This window comes from Gouania willdenowi, chromosome 6 (genome assembly GCF_900634775.1).
Source record: "Gouania willdenowi chromosome 6, fGouWil2.1, whole genome shotgun sequence".
In the NCBI taxonomy this organism is placed as follows: domain Eukaryota; kingdom Metazoa; phylum Chordata; class Actinopteri; order Blenniiformes; family Gobiesocidae; genus Gouania; species Gouania willdenowi.
The window spans coordinates 26577609-26591104 of record NC_041049.1 but is presented as its reverse complement, the minus strand read 5'-3'; the positions used below and the strand labels follow the sequence as shown (position 1 = coordinate 26591104).

The 13496-nt window shown below is 38.5% G+C and overlaps 1 protein-coding gene across 1 annotated transcript; it reads left to right on the top strand.

Moving 5' to 3' along the window:
* The first annotated feature begins 393 nt into the window (after nt 1-393).
* On the top strand, nt 394-13190 carry LOC114465000 (zinc finger protein aebp2-like). The gene is made up of 8 exons (XM_028449707.1): nt 394-985; nt 5351-5582; nt 5657-5764; nt 5853-6036; nt 7982-8106; nt 8193-8260; nt 9728-9841; nt 12618-13190. Exons 1-8 carry the CDS (start codon nt 492-494, stop codon nt 12628-12630), a joined length of 1338 nt encoding a protein of 445 aa, XP_028305508.1. The 5' UTR covers nt 394-491; the 3' UTR covers nt 12631-13190.
* The last annotated feature ends 306 nt before the right edge of the window (nt 13191-13496 follow it).

Sequence of the window (13496 nt, the reverse complement as noted above, 5' to 3'; positions counted from 1 at the left end):
ATGAGTAGTGCAGGTGAACATTTAAATGAAAATCTTATGTGAATCAAACTGATTTAAATGTAATCAGGCACAAATGTTGAGAAGCTGTGCATCAAACACCATGGTTGGAGGAGTATTCTTCTGTTTGGTAAAACACGTGGAGCCAAGAGGCCACAGAGCCTCGGATCATAGATCTATGCGAACATGAGCCACTTAGTCCTCCATTAGTGTTTTAGAAGCTAGAAGTAGACATTAAAAAAACAAATCTTTCAAAACACCTAATCACATCCAAATAACGCCGTTAGCATTTCGCAGATACTAGATAAAACAAGGTGAACGTTATTGTTAGCGCACATGGCTGGAAGCGTCGGACAGAGTGGGACGTCCCCCTGAAAGCAGCAGCTTTGGCCGCGTATGATGACGTCACACGAGCCCCCTGCTGTGGAAACCGAGTCGGAGACGCTGTGGAGCTCATGCTAACTTTGACCGACTAAACTTTAACAAACTATCGTATGTGCTGCTCTTTAATGGCTCAAATTATCACTGAACGTAGTCAACAAGATAACCGGACGGCGTCGACAAAAAACGGCCCCGACGAGGCTCCAAACCCGGCTGGAGAGAGCCAGGCCGTGCCGGACTCTCAGCAGGAACCGGCTAACAACAACGAGACGAGCACGGCTGGAATGGACGCGAGTTGTGCTCCTGATGCGGGAACCAAGCACAAGGACTGGCAACCTCCCGCTGCTGATACCGACAAAGACAGCACCCCGAAGGCTGGGACCATGGACGAAGGTGGAGGGGGACTCGGTGGTAACCTGAACGACCCGGGGAAAAGTCCCGAACAGGGCAGTTTGGCAAGTAGCAGCGACTCCGCTCAGGAGGGCTCCAGGGTGGCAGAACAAAGGAAGGGGGAGAGCAGAGCCGAGCTCGGCATCAAGAGACGGACCAGCGTGGAGCTGAGCTCTTCAGACGGAGAACCGCTCACCAGGATGGACTCAGAGGACAGGTAGGCTTCTAATAGTTATCATCCATACAGTACACACACATTATCATACACTACAGGAGCATCTGTGCTTACAATAAAAACCTTCACAATAAACCTGTCATTAATGTTTTAAATCCACAATGACGGTGTTTGTCTTGTACTAATGCTGATTCATTATTAAAACTCCATTTTATTAAATAATATGGTGGTCCGTGATCATGTGTTTAATGTGTCAAATAATTCTGCTTTTATGACACTGAGTCCATAGTATCATCGACGTATTTTAATGTAGAACACCTGTGTCAAACTCGTGGCCCGGGGCCCAAATCCAGTCCTTTGGATCATCCAATTCGGCCAGCAGGAAAATGTAAAGATTACAGAGAAAACATGAATTGTTGTGTAAATGAAACTCAACAATCTTTGCAAGGGTTTAAAGTTTTCCCCATCATAAGATAGCAGTCTGTTGGAAAAACTCAAATTTCTTACACAATCTTTAATTTTCCTCTAATAATTACATACTATTTCCCTTAATTAAATAGAAATTCGTCACTAAGTCTAGAAAATTTAAAGTGAAGACCCTGTTGGGACTGATATCTGTCATTTATTGCTTGGATATTGTCAGTTTCTTCCATATTGTGTATTTTATGTGTTCATAGAAGGTAAACTAGGGCACAATTATGTTGAAATGACTCGTTTTCTCGCATAAAATCTGTGGCCCACTTGAGATCAAGCAGCCCTGTTTTTGGCCCCTGAACTAAAATGAGTTGGACACCTCTGATGTAGAGTTTCTTACAGACACAATAACTCAAACTGAAGAGAAGAACACTGCACTGGCTCTGTGTGGCTGACAGTCAGCAGAAATGATCAGGAGAGCAAGAAACAGAATTATGATCCAAACTGTTTCCCATTAGCACAGAAATGTAAGTCCTAATAAAATCCAAAGGACACATTCTTCCATTCTTAAGTTATGGTTATAGTTAGAAACCTCTCTGTGAGGTTACCACCTGAGAAAACACTTTCACACAATTCACTGAAACGATTTAAACTCTCCAGCTACAGGGGTTATGAGAAGTTCAGCTTGGCCACTTTATTTTAAAATGTCCTCAGCATTTGGGACAATATTATGTTTCAACTTATGGACCACATTATTCAACCCTAGTCGGACCATTTATAGATATTTAGTATCCAAAAGTGTGTTAATACATTGACCTGATTTTAGGGCAAAGTCAACAAAAGAAAATATATATTGTGTAGTGATTGGATTCCAAAACTGAACACTGTTTTCATTAAGAAAAAACATAATGTGATAATTCAAATAAATAAATATATAGATAAAAATCTGTGCATTAAAGCATCTGTATTTTATAAAACCTCAAACAGGATGTGGGCTGAGTGTATGTGAGCAGATCTTCATCGACTCGACTGTGAATAACTTCATGCTTAACAACAATGCATTTTACAGTAGCTGCACTTATAGCAGTGACATATTTGATAGTGTGTGTGTTTGACCCATAATATGAGTCTCTGTTGGACATAGAGTTGTTCTAATGGATGCTGGTAATGCCATCATGCATGACACTGAGAGGCTACTGTCCATATGTAGCCTGTCTGCTGGTGTCCTGGTAATACCAATGTAGGCTAAAATAGTACAAGAAAAGGAAAAAGTCCAAGAAGAAACTGTAAATTTGTATTTATTGATATTTATCCTGTGGGAATAAAGACATCCAAGATGAAAGTTTTTGTTTTTCTCTTAAATTGATTTGTTCTTGCTCTAAATCAGCTTTCTTGCTTCTCGTAGTAATAAGGCATCATAGATGTTTGAATTACACTCAAGTGACTAAAGACACATTGTCTCCTCATACACTATCTGAAGGTTAGGACAACCATGGCTGTAGCACAGCCTGGATCATCCTGAGCAGATGATTGAGTTGCTCCAGTGTGTGTAGAGGAGATCTCTCTACCAAATAATACACTAACTAATTAATTCAGTGTCCATTTAAAGGAATCCACACAGCTAAAATGTTGTAGCTTGCAGGCACGAGTCACTATCAACATGCACTGAGACGGTTCAGAACACCCAGTGCGTTGCTAGCATCTAATGCTAAATAATGGCTGCTGCTCCTCCCCACCTATTACTAGGTGGCAATGCAAGTTGTCTCCTTTTCCCGAGCCAAACTAATATTTTGAGGTGAACTCTAAGCCTGTGTCTCAGTACATGGTCTCATTACTGGTTCCACATGATGTGGCCCACCAGTGCACCCACTTCAGATTTTGTTCAAAGGGAAAATTACAACAACAAAAACAAACATCATTCTTGAACTAATTTTTATTTCAGGGGCAACAACATTCAATCCAGCTTCCTATTAAGTGGACCAAATGATTAATTTAAGAATATTTATCAGAATCAGAAATGTTTTATTGATCCCAGGGAGAAATTACTTTGTTACAGAGACTCGAGAAATATTACAAATGGAAAAGAGAGAACAATAAACAAAGGAAAAAGAAAACAGACTATTAAATAAAAAAAACAAGTGCACACATTACTGTAGAAAGAATAATGATAGATATACAATTGTACAAATATAATACAGATATATATGAATATACATGAATCAAGCAACTAAATAAAGCAAATAACACAGTTGTGTTACATTAATCGATGTTAGTGACTTCTTACCCATCTGCTTAAAATCCAGTGATGAAAAACAGTGATGCACAAACATCTGCAGCATTACTGTAGTGGGTTTTCCAACTCATTTTTCTTTGAAATGATCAAACTCAGGTGCTATGATGGGTCAAAAATTGACCTAATTTTGACACATGCATTAGTTATTTGGTAAATGAACATGTATCTATAACTGCATGCATTACACCGTACATGTATTTACACATAAATGGTTGATGCAGTATATTTGTAGCTCCTGTTGACAGCCATTTAAGTGCAGTAGTGCTGTTGATGTCAGAGGGCAGATGTTCGCAGACACAGCACTTCCTGCAGCTGTTTCCTACTTGGACTTCATTAGGTAGGATTTACATATCAACAGCTGCACACACAGTTGTGCTCTTATTGCAGCTGGGATCAGCTCCTTTTTTACGACCTGGTTTTAGTAATGCTTCATTGTTGGACAACATTTTTCATTCTGTTCCAGAATCACGTGCTGGCTTTCATTGACTTTACATAAATATTGCTTTTTCATTCTTTTCCGCAAGTTTTCTCATCAGAATTGTGGCGTACACTAAAATTGTACAAAAAAACATAACATCAATGATCCTGTGCTTAAGTGAATGTGTGTTTCCAGCAGGCTTAGAAATGGTTGACTGACTGACTCCTTCTTAAAATGCTCTCCCACTTTTCAACATGATTTGAACAATACCTTGTTTAAATTTCAAGCTAAGCTAATTTTTTTTGCTCCGTTTCATAAAACAATGTAGTGACATTCATTGTTTATTTGCAATTGTACACAATAATAGAGAACTTGTGACCAGCTGAGATAAACAAACAACATACAGTAGAAAAATAATACTTTTTTTAATGTTAACCAACATAAATTGGGGCTACATCGTATTGAAAATCTTAAAAATAATCAATGTTATCAAAGACATGTTGTTTGACTGCACACTCCAGGTAATAGAACTGATGTCTCTATATACAGTAATTTGATAATGTATTAAAACCAAGGTGTCTCAGGATGTAGCAGTGTATAGATATTGTGCCAATAGTCAGTTCTACAGATGATCTGCAGCTGCTGTTTGTGTGTTAATAGGGCTGGACGATATGATTTTTTTTTTTCTCAAAAAGGCGGTATACGATATAAATCTCAATCATTTTAATTCAAATGAAGTCTTACCAGAAAAACAATTTTGGGTTAAATTTGCTGATACAAAATGCTACACAAACACATTTAATGACAAACAATATGTGCCGCTTTTGGCATTTTTTTCTTCTAAAAGACAGTATGTGTGAGTGAGTTATGTAGGTCTGGGTTAGGGCACACTCAGTATTCCATCTAACTGTATTTTTCATGCTGGTCTGAGAAATAGAGAAAGCAACAACTCCAACAACAGGTATTTCGGTACAAAATAAGCTATTGAAATAAATATATCGACCAGGGTTTTCACCAGGAATTTGTCAGAGCATAGGTGATCATGTGGACATGAGAGAACGCTACAAGCGCTGAAAATTTTGAAATGTATAACTCTCAGAGGGCCTAATTTAGTCAAGTAAAGCTAAAGGATTTTTTCAAAATCTTTGTCCCATCCTTACTTACTATATAAGTATGTGTTAGTAGCATCTACTCCTGTATGTATGATCAATGCTGTGTGTCCTGCTAGCATCATGTGCTAAATACATGATATATTTCCTGTTGCTTTTGTCCTGTGTTCCAGTATCAGCTCTACCCTGATGGACATGGAGAGCACAGCATCCAGTGGTCGCTCCACCCCAGCCATGCTCAATGGTCACAGTGGGGGCCCAGTGGCAGTGGGGGGGTCGGTCACCACTCTGGGGAAGAATCTAAGCTATACCTGCTGCTGGGACCAGTGCCAGCTCCACTTCCCCAGCAGCCCCGACCTGGCCGAGCACATCAGAGCCACTCACGTGGATGGTCAGAGAGGCGGGGTCAGTGTAGCACACACACACACACAACGATACGGCAGTGTGTCAGCGTGCTGATGTTGTGTTTCTCTCCACAGGTGTTTGTGTGTTTGTGGAAAGGCTGTAAAGTGTACAACACTCCATCCACCAGTCAGAGCTGGCTGCAGAGGCACATGCTGACCCACAGCGGGGACAAACCTTTCAAGGTGACCACCCCCATGTGACCCGTCATCCAAAGTGTGTCTGGCCACCCTCATTAACTTCCTCCAATGTCCTGTTCATGTGTTTTTGCAGTGTGTGGTCGGTGGCTGCAATGCAACGTTTGCTTCACAGGGTGGGCTGGCTCGCCACGTGCCCACCCATTTCAGCTCAGGATCGTCCAAACTGTCCAGTCAGGGCAAAGTAAAGGAGGAGTCTCCGTCCAAGGCCGGCCTTAATAAGAGGAAGAGGCTCAAGAACAAACACAAGCGCTCCTTGCGTATGAAACACACACACACACACTGTTGAAAACAAATTCAGACTGTAATTATGGATTTAAGTGTTTCTAATGTCAGAGTTAAGCCCAGAGCTGCATGATAAATCATCCCCAGCATCCTCCACTTTCCAAATGACTCAGGAGTGAGAGTGAGATACCAGCTGATTTTGACAGAAACAAGGCCTTCGTTGTGGACTATCAATGCAGCTCATCTAACTTTACACCCACACAGTGTTAAGGTTGTTAGACTTAAGGATCATCTGTGTGTAGCTTTTGGTAACGGCTGTCATGGAATCATCTCGCTGCATTACGTTAGGACTGAGTGCTGTAGGCAGCCCATTACACTAACGGCCTTCATTACTTTCCTGAGGAAGATGTGCAAGTTTTTTTTTTAGTTTTTTTTTTTATGTATCCTTTGAATGAAAAGGGTTTTACATGTCGGTGGTCAAGGGTTCCTGTGTAACCAATGTGAAAAGCATTGTTTTATAAATAACACATCAGCTCAAAGAGCTCTAGACACTACTCAACTCCAATCAAATGTAGCTTTATTTATACAGCAGCAGATACATGGTTAGCACTTAACATTTAAATAATGTTAACAATTAAACCCATCATCAGTGATGATGGAGAGGAAACCTCACTTTGAAACCTCCAGTAGAACCAGACTCAGAGGTGGCAGCCATCTGCAGGACACATAATGATAGATTAATGACTATCTATCACCCTGGTTCTATTTTCCGACATCTGCCATTGCTGTAGCACTGCTAACTGAAGTCGATCACCAGTTAAAATGGTCACCACCTAAACCAGAACACAGTGTGAGCCATGTATTACTATGCAGGACAGGAGAACAAAAACTGCTAAAGATCCAGCAGGTCCAAAGCAGCTAACACTAGCATCTTCATTTCCACATTCTAAACAAGACAGAAGCTCAGTAGAAGAGAGTTACGATGACAGTGTCAGTGTAAAAGACATTGTCCCAATTCATACAGTCAATAGAAACAACATACAGTATTTTTAATTATTTACTTCATTTACAGAATCAAAAGTGGAGTTTTCAGTGGGGAAATTGAATTTAATAATGAGGTAAAATGATGCAGCTCTAAGTAACCAGAAGTAGTCTCACATGTAATGACACTTTTTGTACGGCCATTATTCAACTCACTCTATGTAGGTTTATACTGCTTTAACACCGGACGTAGCGCAAAATGTTTGCGTTGCTCCTCCTCCTGTTGGGTGGCAAGAGCGTTGGTTGCGGCAGGTGCGCTCCTATTTTTCCGTGACATTTGTCATTCGCTTGAGTTGAAAATCTTGAACTTCTGTGATGTTTGGCATGACGCACAGGCATGAAAGCCAATCAGAGTATTTGTTGTCAGTGACGTCAGGCGGTCAACATGGACACCGGTCTTTTCGCCCATTTCAGCATGGAGGAGAAAATAAGGATTTGGTGCAGAAAACGGTGAAACTCACCAAGTTGGATGCATTGCTGGTTAACCTGGTGAATCCAGGAAGAGTGTTTTGATTGCTCTTCAACTTCCACAGAAGGTAAATAGCAGTGATTTTACTGGGGTCCTCCATAGTTGATGATGAAAAGAAAGGGAGTCTGGTTAGCACCTTTAGATTTGCTTCAGACGTGCATACAGTATGAAGCGAATATGAGGAAAACGTTTTTCGATCCTGCGGAAGCATCACGCCACGTCCGGTATGAACGCAGCATTAGTTTTCATTTCTGAGAATAGTATCAACAGTTTTTTTTTTTTTTTTTTCCTTCACCATTTTATAACAAAATGATTTCAAATAGTTTTATTGAATAAGTTCAGTTTCCGTTAACACCAAGTTTAGCTTCTTCTCTGCTTCTCGGGTCTGCTGCACAGCTGATTGAGAGAGAAATTAATGGACCTGGATGGTACTGCATCACTCACTCACTGTGGTTCTGTTTGTCAAACAGCTCGACCTCATGACTTCTTTGATGCTCAGACCATGGACGCCATTCGCCATCGTGCCATCTGTCTTAACCTGGCCACGCACATCGAAAGCCTTGGCAATGGACACAGTGTGGTCTTTCACAGCACGGTTGGGTTCCTCCACATGTTCACTGTTTTAAAAGCATATGGGAGGAGGAAGATGTTATGTGATGTGTTTTTTATGTTTGTCTGTAGGTTATAGCCAGGAGAAAAGAGGACTCTGGGAAGGTGAAGGTCTTGCTGCATTGGACACCAGAAGACATGTAAGTCATTTTTTGTTTCCCTCGTATTGTCCTGTGGATCATTCAGTCAAGTCAGCATCTTTTATTTCCAACAGGCACAATGGGCACAAGTATTCCATCAGGGAATCAGTGATCATCTTTTTAAATGATTTGTTACAGACTTAGTGAGTCATCAATACTTAAGTACAAAAGCAAACTAACAGAAATATAATGTAGGACGTACAAACAGATGAGCAAACAAATCAGGAGGATAAAATTAAGGGAGTTCAGTATTGTACATGTACAGTATGAGGCAAAATCTGACTGAGTGAAGACTGATTTTGACCATTAAGTTCAGTGATATTTTGTCTGCTGAATAATTTGTATGAATAAAATAGACAAAGTTTGATCCCAATCCTGTGGTTGAACACTGGCTGATTTCTAAATGTGCCAACACACAAAAACAGTCGGACAACTGGTGAAAAAAATAGATCATCAATTTATCGTAATTTTATTAGTGACGATTATGAATCAATTCTTACATTTCCAAAGATTGATTATTCACTTTTTCAAATTGTAATCTAAACCAGGTGAGTCATCCTAATTTGAATATTTCAATAGCACTACTGTACTATATTGAAGGTGATGTGAGGTGTTACTCAAAACAGAAATGAAATAATTCAGCAGAGGACTGATGTTATGCGGAAGATCAATAAGCAAAAATGTGATCAATAATCATTAATGATCGAAAATCTGTTTGTGATCAGTTGAAACGAATCGTAAAATTGACTGATTAACCACACCTACAAACGATACCCTTTTTGTTTACTTCAGAGGAAAGAAATGAGAAATCAAAATGTAAATAAAAAAAATGTCTGAGGTGCTGCATATTTTTTTGTCAATTTAAATAAATATTTCTTCATGCCCCCAAATGTTTTACTTTAGGAGCACATGTGCTACCAATGCAACCTTTAGTCCTGAATAAATCCTAGTAGATTTTCTTTTTTTGGTTCCCCTATAAAAATTAGATTTTAGACCAGAGCAGTGACATCAGTCAATGAGTGTCAGACCTGGAACTAAACATAGGATCAATCTGTCACTGAGAATATTCATGTACATATTATTTAATTTAAATGTTCACCAGCACTACTCTTCAATGCACTACTGCACTATTATCTTATTCTTATTATTATATTTTATATTATTATTATTATCTTGTTATTGTTATCGTGGTATTTTATTTAGTTTTGCACATATTAGTCTAACTACTGTTTGTTTATATTTTTTATTTTATTTTTCTAGTTGATTGTTATTATTTAATGTTTAAACTATTAGAGAGAGCACAATTCACCAAGTCAAATTTCTCGTGTGTATAACATACATTACTTGGTCAATAAAGTTGATTCTGATTCTGATGACTGCTTTAAAGACTGATGGTTATAATCAAAGGTTAAAAACAAAGGGATGAGATAAACTCCAAAATAATCTGGTAATCTGTGTTTGTGTCAGACTGCCAGATGTGTGGGTGAACGAAAGTGAAAGACTGCAGCAGAAGACTAAGGTAGTTCATCTGTCCAAGCTGCCCACGGACACAGCTGTACTCCTGGACCCCAACATCTACAGGTGGGTGTGACTCAGCAACTCAAAGCCACACTTTTATGTGGTCAAAGCACCAGGAGGCTGCTGCTGTATAGCTCGGTGTACCCTTCGGTGTGATGTTGTATCATTTTGTCCACCTCACACTGATGGCAGAGGTGTCATTTGTGTGTCAATGACGTTTTGTTAATGAGTTATTGATGCTGGAAGTCTGAATCTGTGAACAGTGTTACAGTCCAAACAGTATCCAAATAACCTGGTGACTGACTATCCACTGTGGGGAACAATATATGTTAGAACTTCTGCCATTTGATACTTTTGCAAAAACAATTACAGCTTTTTTGAGGGCAATAAAAATGCATCAATTGCTCGTTTTAATACTGTTAGCTACTAACGTCAGCCGTCAAAACACACAAAAGATGATCACAAAAAACGAGGAGCACCAGTAGATTCATTACACCACCTCTGGTTCCTTTAATCACATAACGTGCATGTTTTATATAACATCTTTTTATGTATTGATAATATTTCAATTCACCAGTTTATCAATAATGTGACTTGTGTGTTGCTCCTTTTTTGTCTGTGGGTCCCCTCTGTGTGGTGAGATTAAAACATGAAGCTGTTGTCCATAGTTTCCCTTAAATATCCAAATACAGTATCTCACAAACAAAACAGGATTTTATTTTAAAACAGAAAATCGCTGCTTGTCTGGTTTTTTATTTTTCTGTATCTCTGTTTTGGTTTTGAGTAGATAAAACAAAATAACCACATCTTTATTTGTTATTTTGAAACGGAATAACCAAAGAACGAAGGGTACACAGATTTGTTTAGCTCCATTAGTTAGAGTGAAAATATATGAAAGCAGCACAACATGTCTGTTCTTTAAAGCCTCATAGAATATGAAGTTTTCTAATGTAACTACTGAAAACTAAATGTCTAAATATCTGAAAGACTATTAGTTCCTATTTATGAGTTACTATTTAAAGCTCTGAATGTGTCTTCATCTCTTTCAAAAACAGGTACTGTGAATATACAAGACATATTTCTTTCTCATTGTTGTTGAATAACATTGTTGGTATTGATGTTGAATTGTTACTTGTAGTTTTATTATAACTATAAAATTATAACTGTTTTTAAATTAATGCTCCTCTTCTACTACTAGATGTAGCACCTGTGGCCAATCAAACTTGCAGCACTTGTTGCACTTAAAGCGTGTGATAAATTAAATTCTGGAATTTTTGTTCAGCCTGTGATTAGCTGTTTCCATGGTTTATACTGCGGTACTTTCTGTTTCGCTCTGTTAGCTACTAATCAATAGCTGGATGACTGAAGGTTTTAGTTCCTCTTTCTGTTCTTGGAGAAAATTCGGCTCCGCATTAAGACCTGGCTCTTTTTGCTTGCCAGATTATTTTTTTCATTGCTTACATGAATTATTACTCAGTTATAGTTGTGAAAACTGACCTTTTTTTTTTTTAACACATTTCAAAAGGTCCAGTTATTGTCAGTAACATGAAATGTTTGGATGGATTCTCCTGTTCCGTGTGAGCGTCTGTAGCTTCTCCCCTCTCCACTCCTAATTGGACACACACAGACACAACCTCACATATTGACCAATCATATTTTTCTGTTGCCTAATCTAAGGAATGAAAATGTGTTACATTTGATTTGGTCCTCATAGACATAGGAAACTGGTGGCCTTTGGTCTAATTTTGCGTGGCTTCCAAAACAAATTGTAATTCATGAGGTCAAAAGTAGCATGAAGCCCAACATACACACAAAACTCCAGAAAACGAGAGCGAAATGCACAAAATGTCAACAAAAGTAAACAAAATGATGACAAAGATGCATTAAACCACTTATACACAAAATGATTACAAAAATGACATGTACAAAAGCACTTAAAAGACACACAAAATGGCAACGACATTGCACAAAATGACAACAATAACAAAAAATATAACAAAAACACACATAATAACACGGGAAACAGAAAAGGGCAACAAAAATGTGCCATATTGACAAGAAAACAGACAAAATCAATTAAAAAAACGTACAAAATATCTAAAAACACAAAAGGACTACACAGACGAACCCCTTTGGTTCTTTCCTGTGTTAATATTCAGATTGGCCGTTCTTCTAATTGCTGATATGAATGTTGATGATGTGGCCCTCGGCTCAAACAATCACATGTTGTGGCCCCCGCTCTGATAGAAGTTGTCCATCTCTTGTGTGTGGGTAATGATCAGTGTTGGGAACGTTACTTTAGAAAAGTAATTAGTTACTCACTACTTGATCCAAAAGTTAGTAACTAAATTACTCTATAATAAAAGTAACTCATTACCAAGGAAAGTAACTATTTGTGTTACTGTCAAAAAAAAAGGAAAAAGTTTTTATGTCAAATAATTCAGATGTTTTAGATGCGTGTGTCGTTATGATGTGTTTCATTAAATATGAGTTGCTTACAACAGATGTGGACAAAGTCTTCACTCCTGGATATAATGAACACTTCACATGTACGTTCTTAGCTTTGACCACAATTAATTTAAAGTAGTGTTTGTATTGTCACCTTAAAAATAACAACTTTTCATCAGACTGCTCCACACTCACCAATCAATACATGTAACGCACCGCATTTAACGTTCAGTAACGTTAACGGCGTAACAGTGTAAAAAGTAATTAGATTACCCCGTTACTGAAGAAAAAAACCCCGTTCTTCCAAACACTGGCAATGACCAATGTTTCCTTTTTTAGGTCATTGTTAGACAGAAACTAGAGTCTAATATCTACGTTTCCATTCCCACAGGATGTTCTTCTGAATGTCTCCAATCAACCTCCACTGTCTCATCCTGCTAACCCATGAGGACGATGCCTTCTCTCTCCTCTCAGAGGACCCTAGGAGCCATTGTGCAGCTACCCCAGTGTTTGTGTTCATTAGCAGCTGATAACTGGGAGCGGCTGCACTAGAGTTTAGAGTGAGAACTCACAGCTGTAGTCTGTAGCTTGTAGAGAGCACTCTGTGTAAATACTGAGATGTGTAATATATTTTTTTATACTTTTTTACTGAATAGATGTTTTCTTTTTTTCTACAAAATTTTCCTAAATAGATGACTTTAAAAATGGATGCTGCCCATGTGTGTTTTTTGTTTTCTATACTTTTTGACTGGCTGCTGTGGAGGACTGGTAAACATAACACATTACCTGGTGGACGTCAGCTCTTCCTGTTTGTAACGTGACATGAGAATCCTGCTGATGAAATGTAATAATGGTGCTTCACCTGACGTCCAACAACTTCATCTTTTCTTTCTCAAAATATGAGTTGTTCATTTGCTGCTGAAAAGTTTGGTTTTTATTCTGTTAGCAGGATCAACGAACCACACATACAGCACAGTCTGACATCATTACATCTATTAACTGTCAATTTCTAATAAGTCACAGCCTCTGGTTTGATAATAAAATTGGTTTTTATTTAGGAGTCTAAAGGATTTTTTGAGCTCAAAGAACACAATTTTACCCATCAGTGCTGTCAGGTTTTCTAACATTTAAGGCATTCTTAATTTAATGTTATAGCCACAAACATATTACAGTAATCTCCTGGCTCTGATATTTATATGTATTTAAATACATTGATGAAAATTAAAATGTCCAGGTTGCCTTGGATGGTTGATGGTTCAGGTAGAAGTAA

Bases quoted from the DNA above. Each gene is read 5' to 3' on its own strand.
- LOC114465000 (XM_028449707.1), top strand. From the start codon at position 492: ATGTGCTGCTCTTTAATGGCTCAAATTATCACTGAACGTAGTCAACAA. The intron at 8,107-8,192 runs GTTGGGTTCCTC...GTTTGTCTGTAG, and splicing joins GTGTGGTCTTTCACAGCACG to GTTATAGCCAGGAGAAAAGA. The intron at 8,261-9,727 runs GTAAGTCATTTT...TGTTTGTGTCAG, and splicing joins CATTGGACACCAGAAGACAT to ACTGCCAGATGTGTGGGTGA.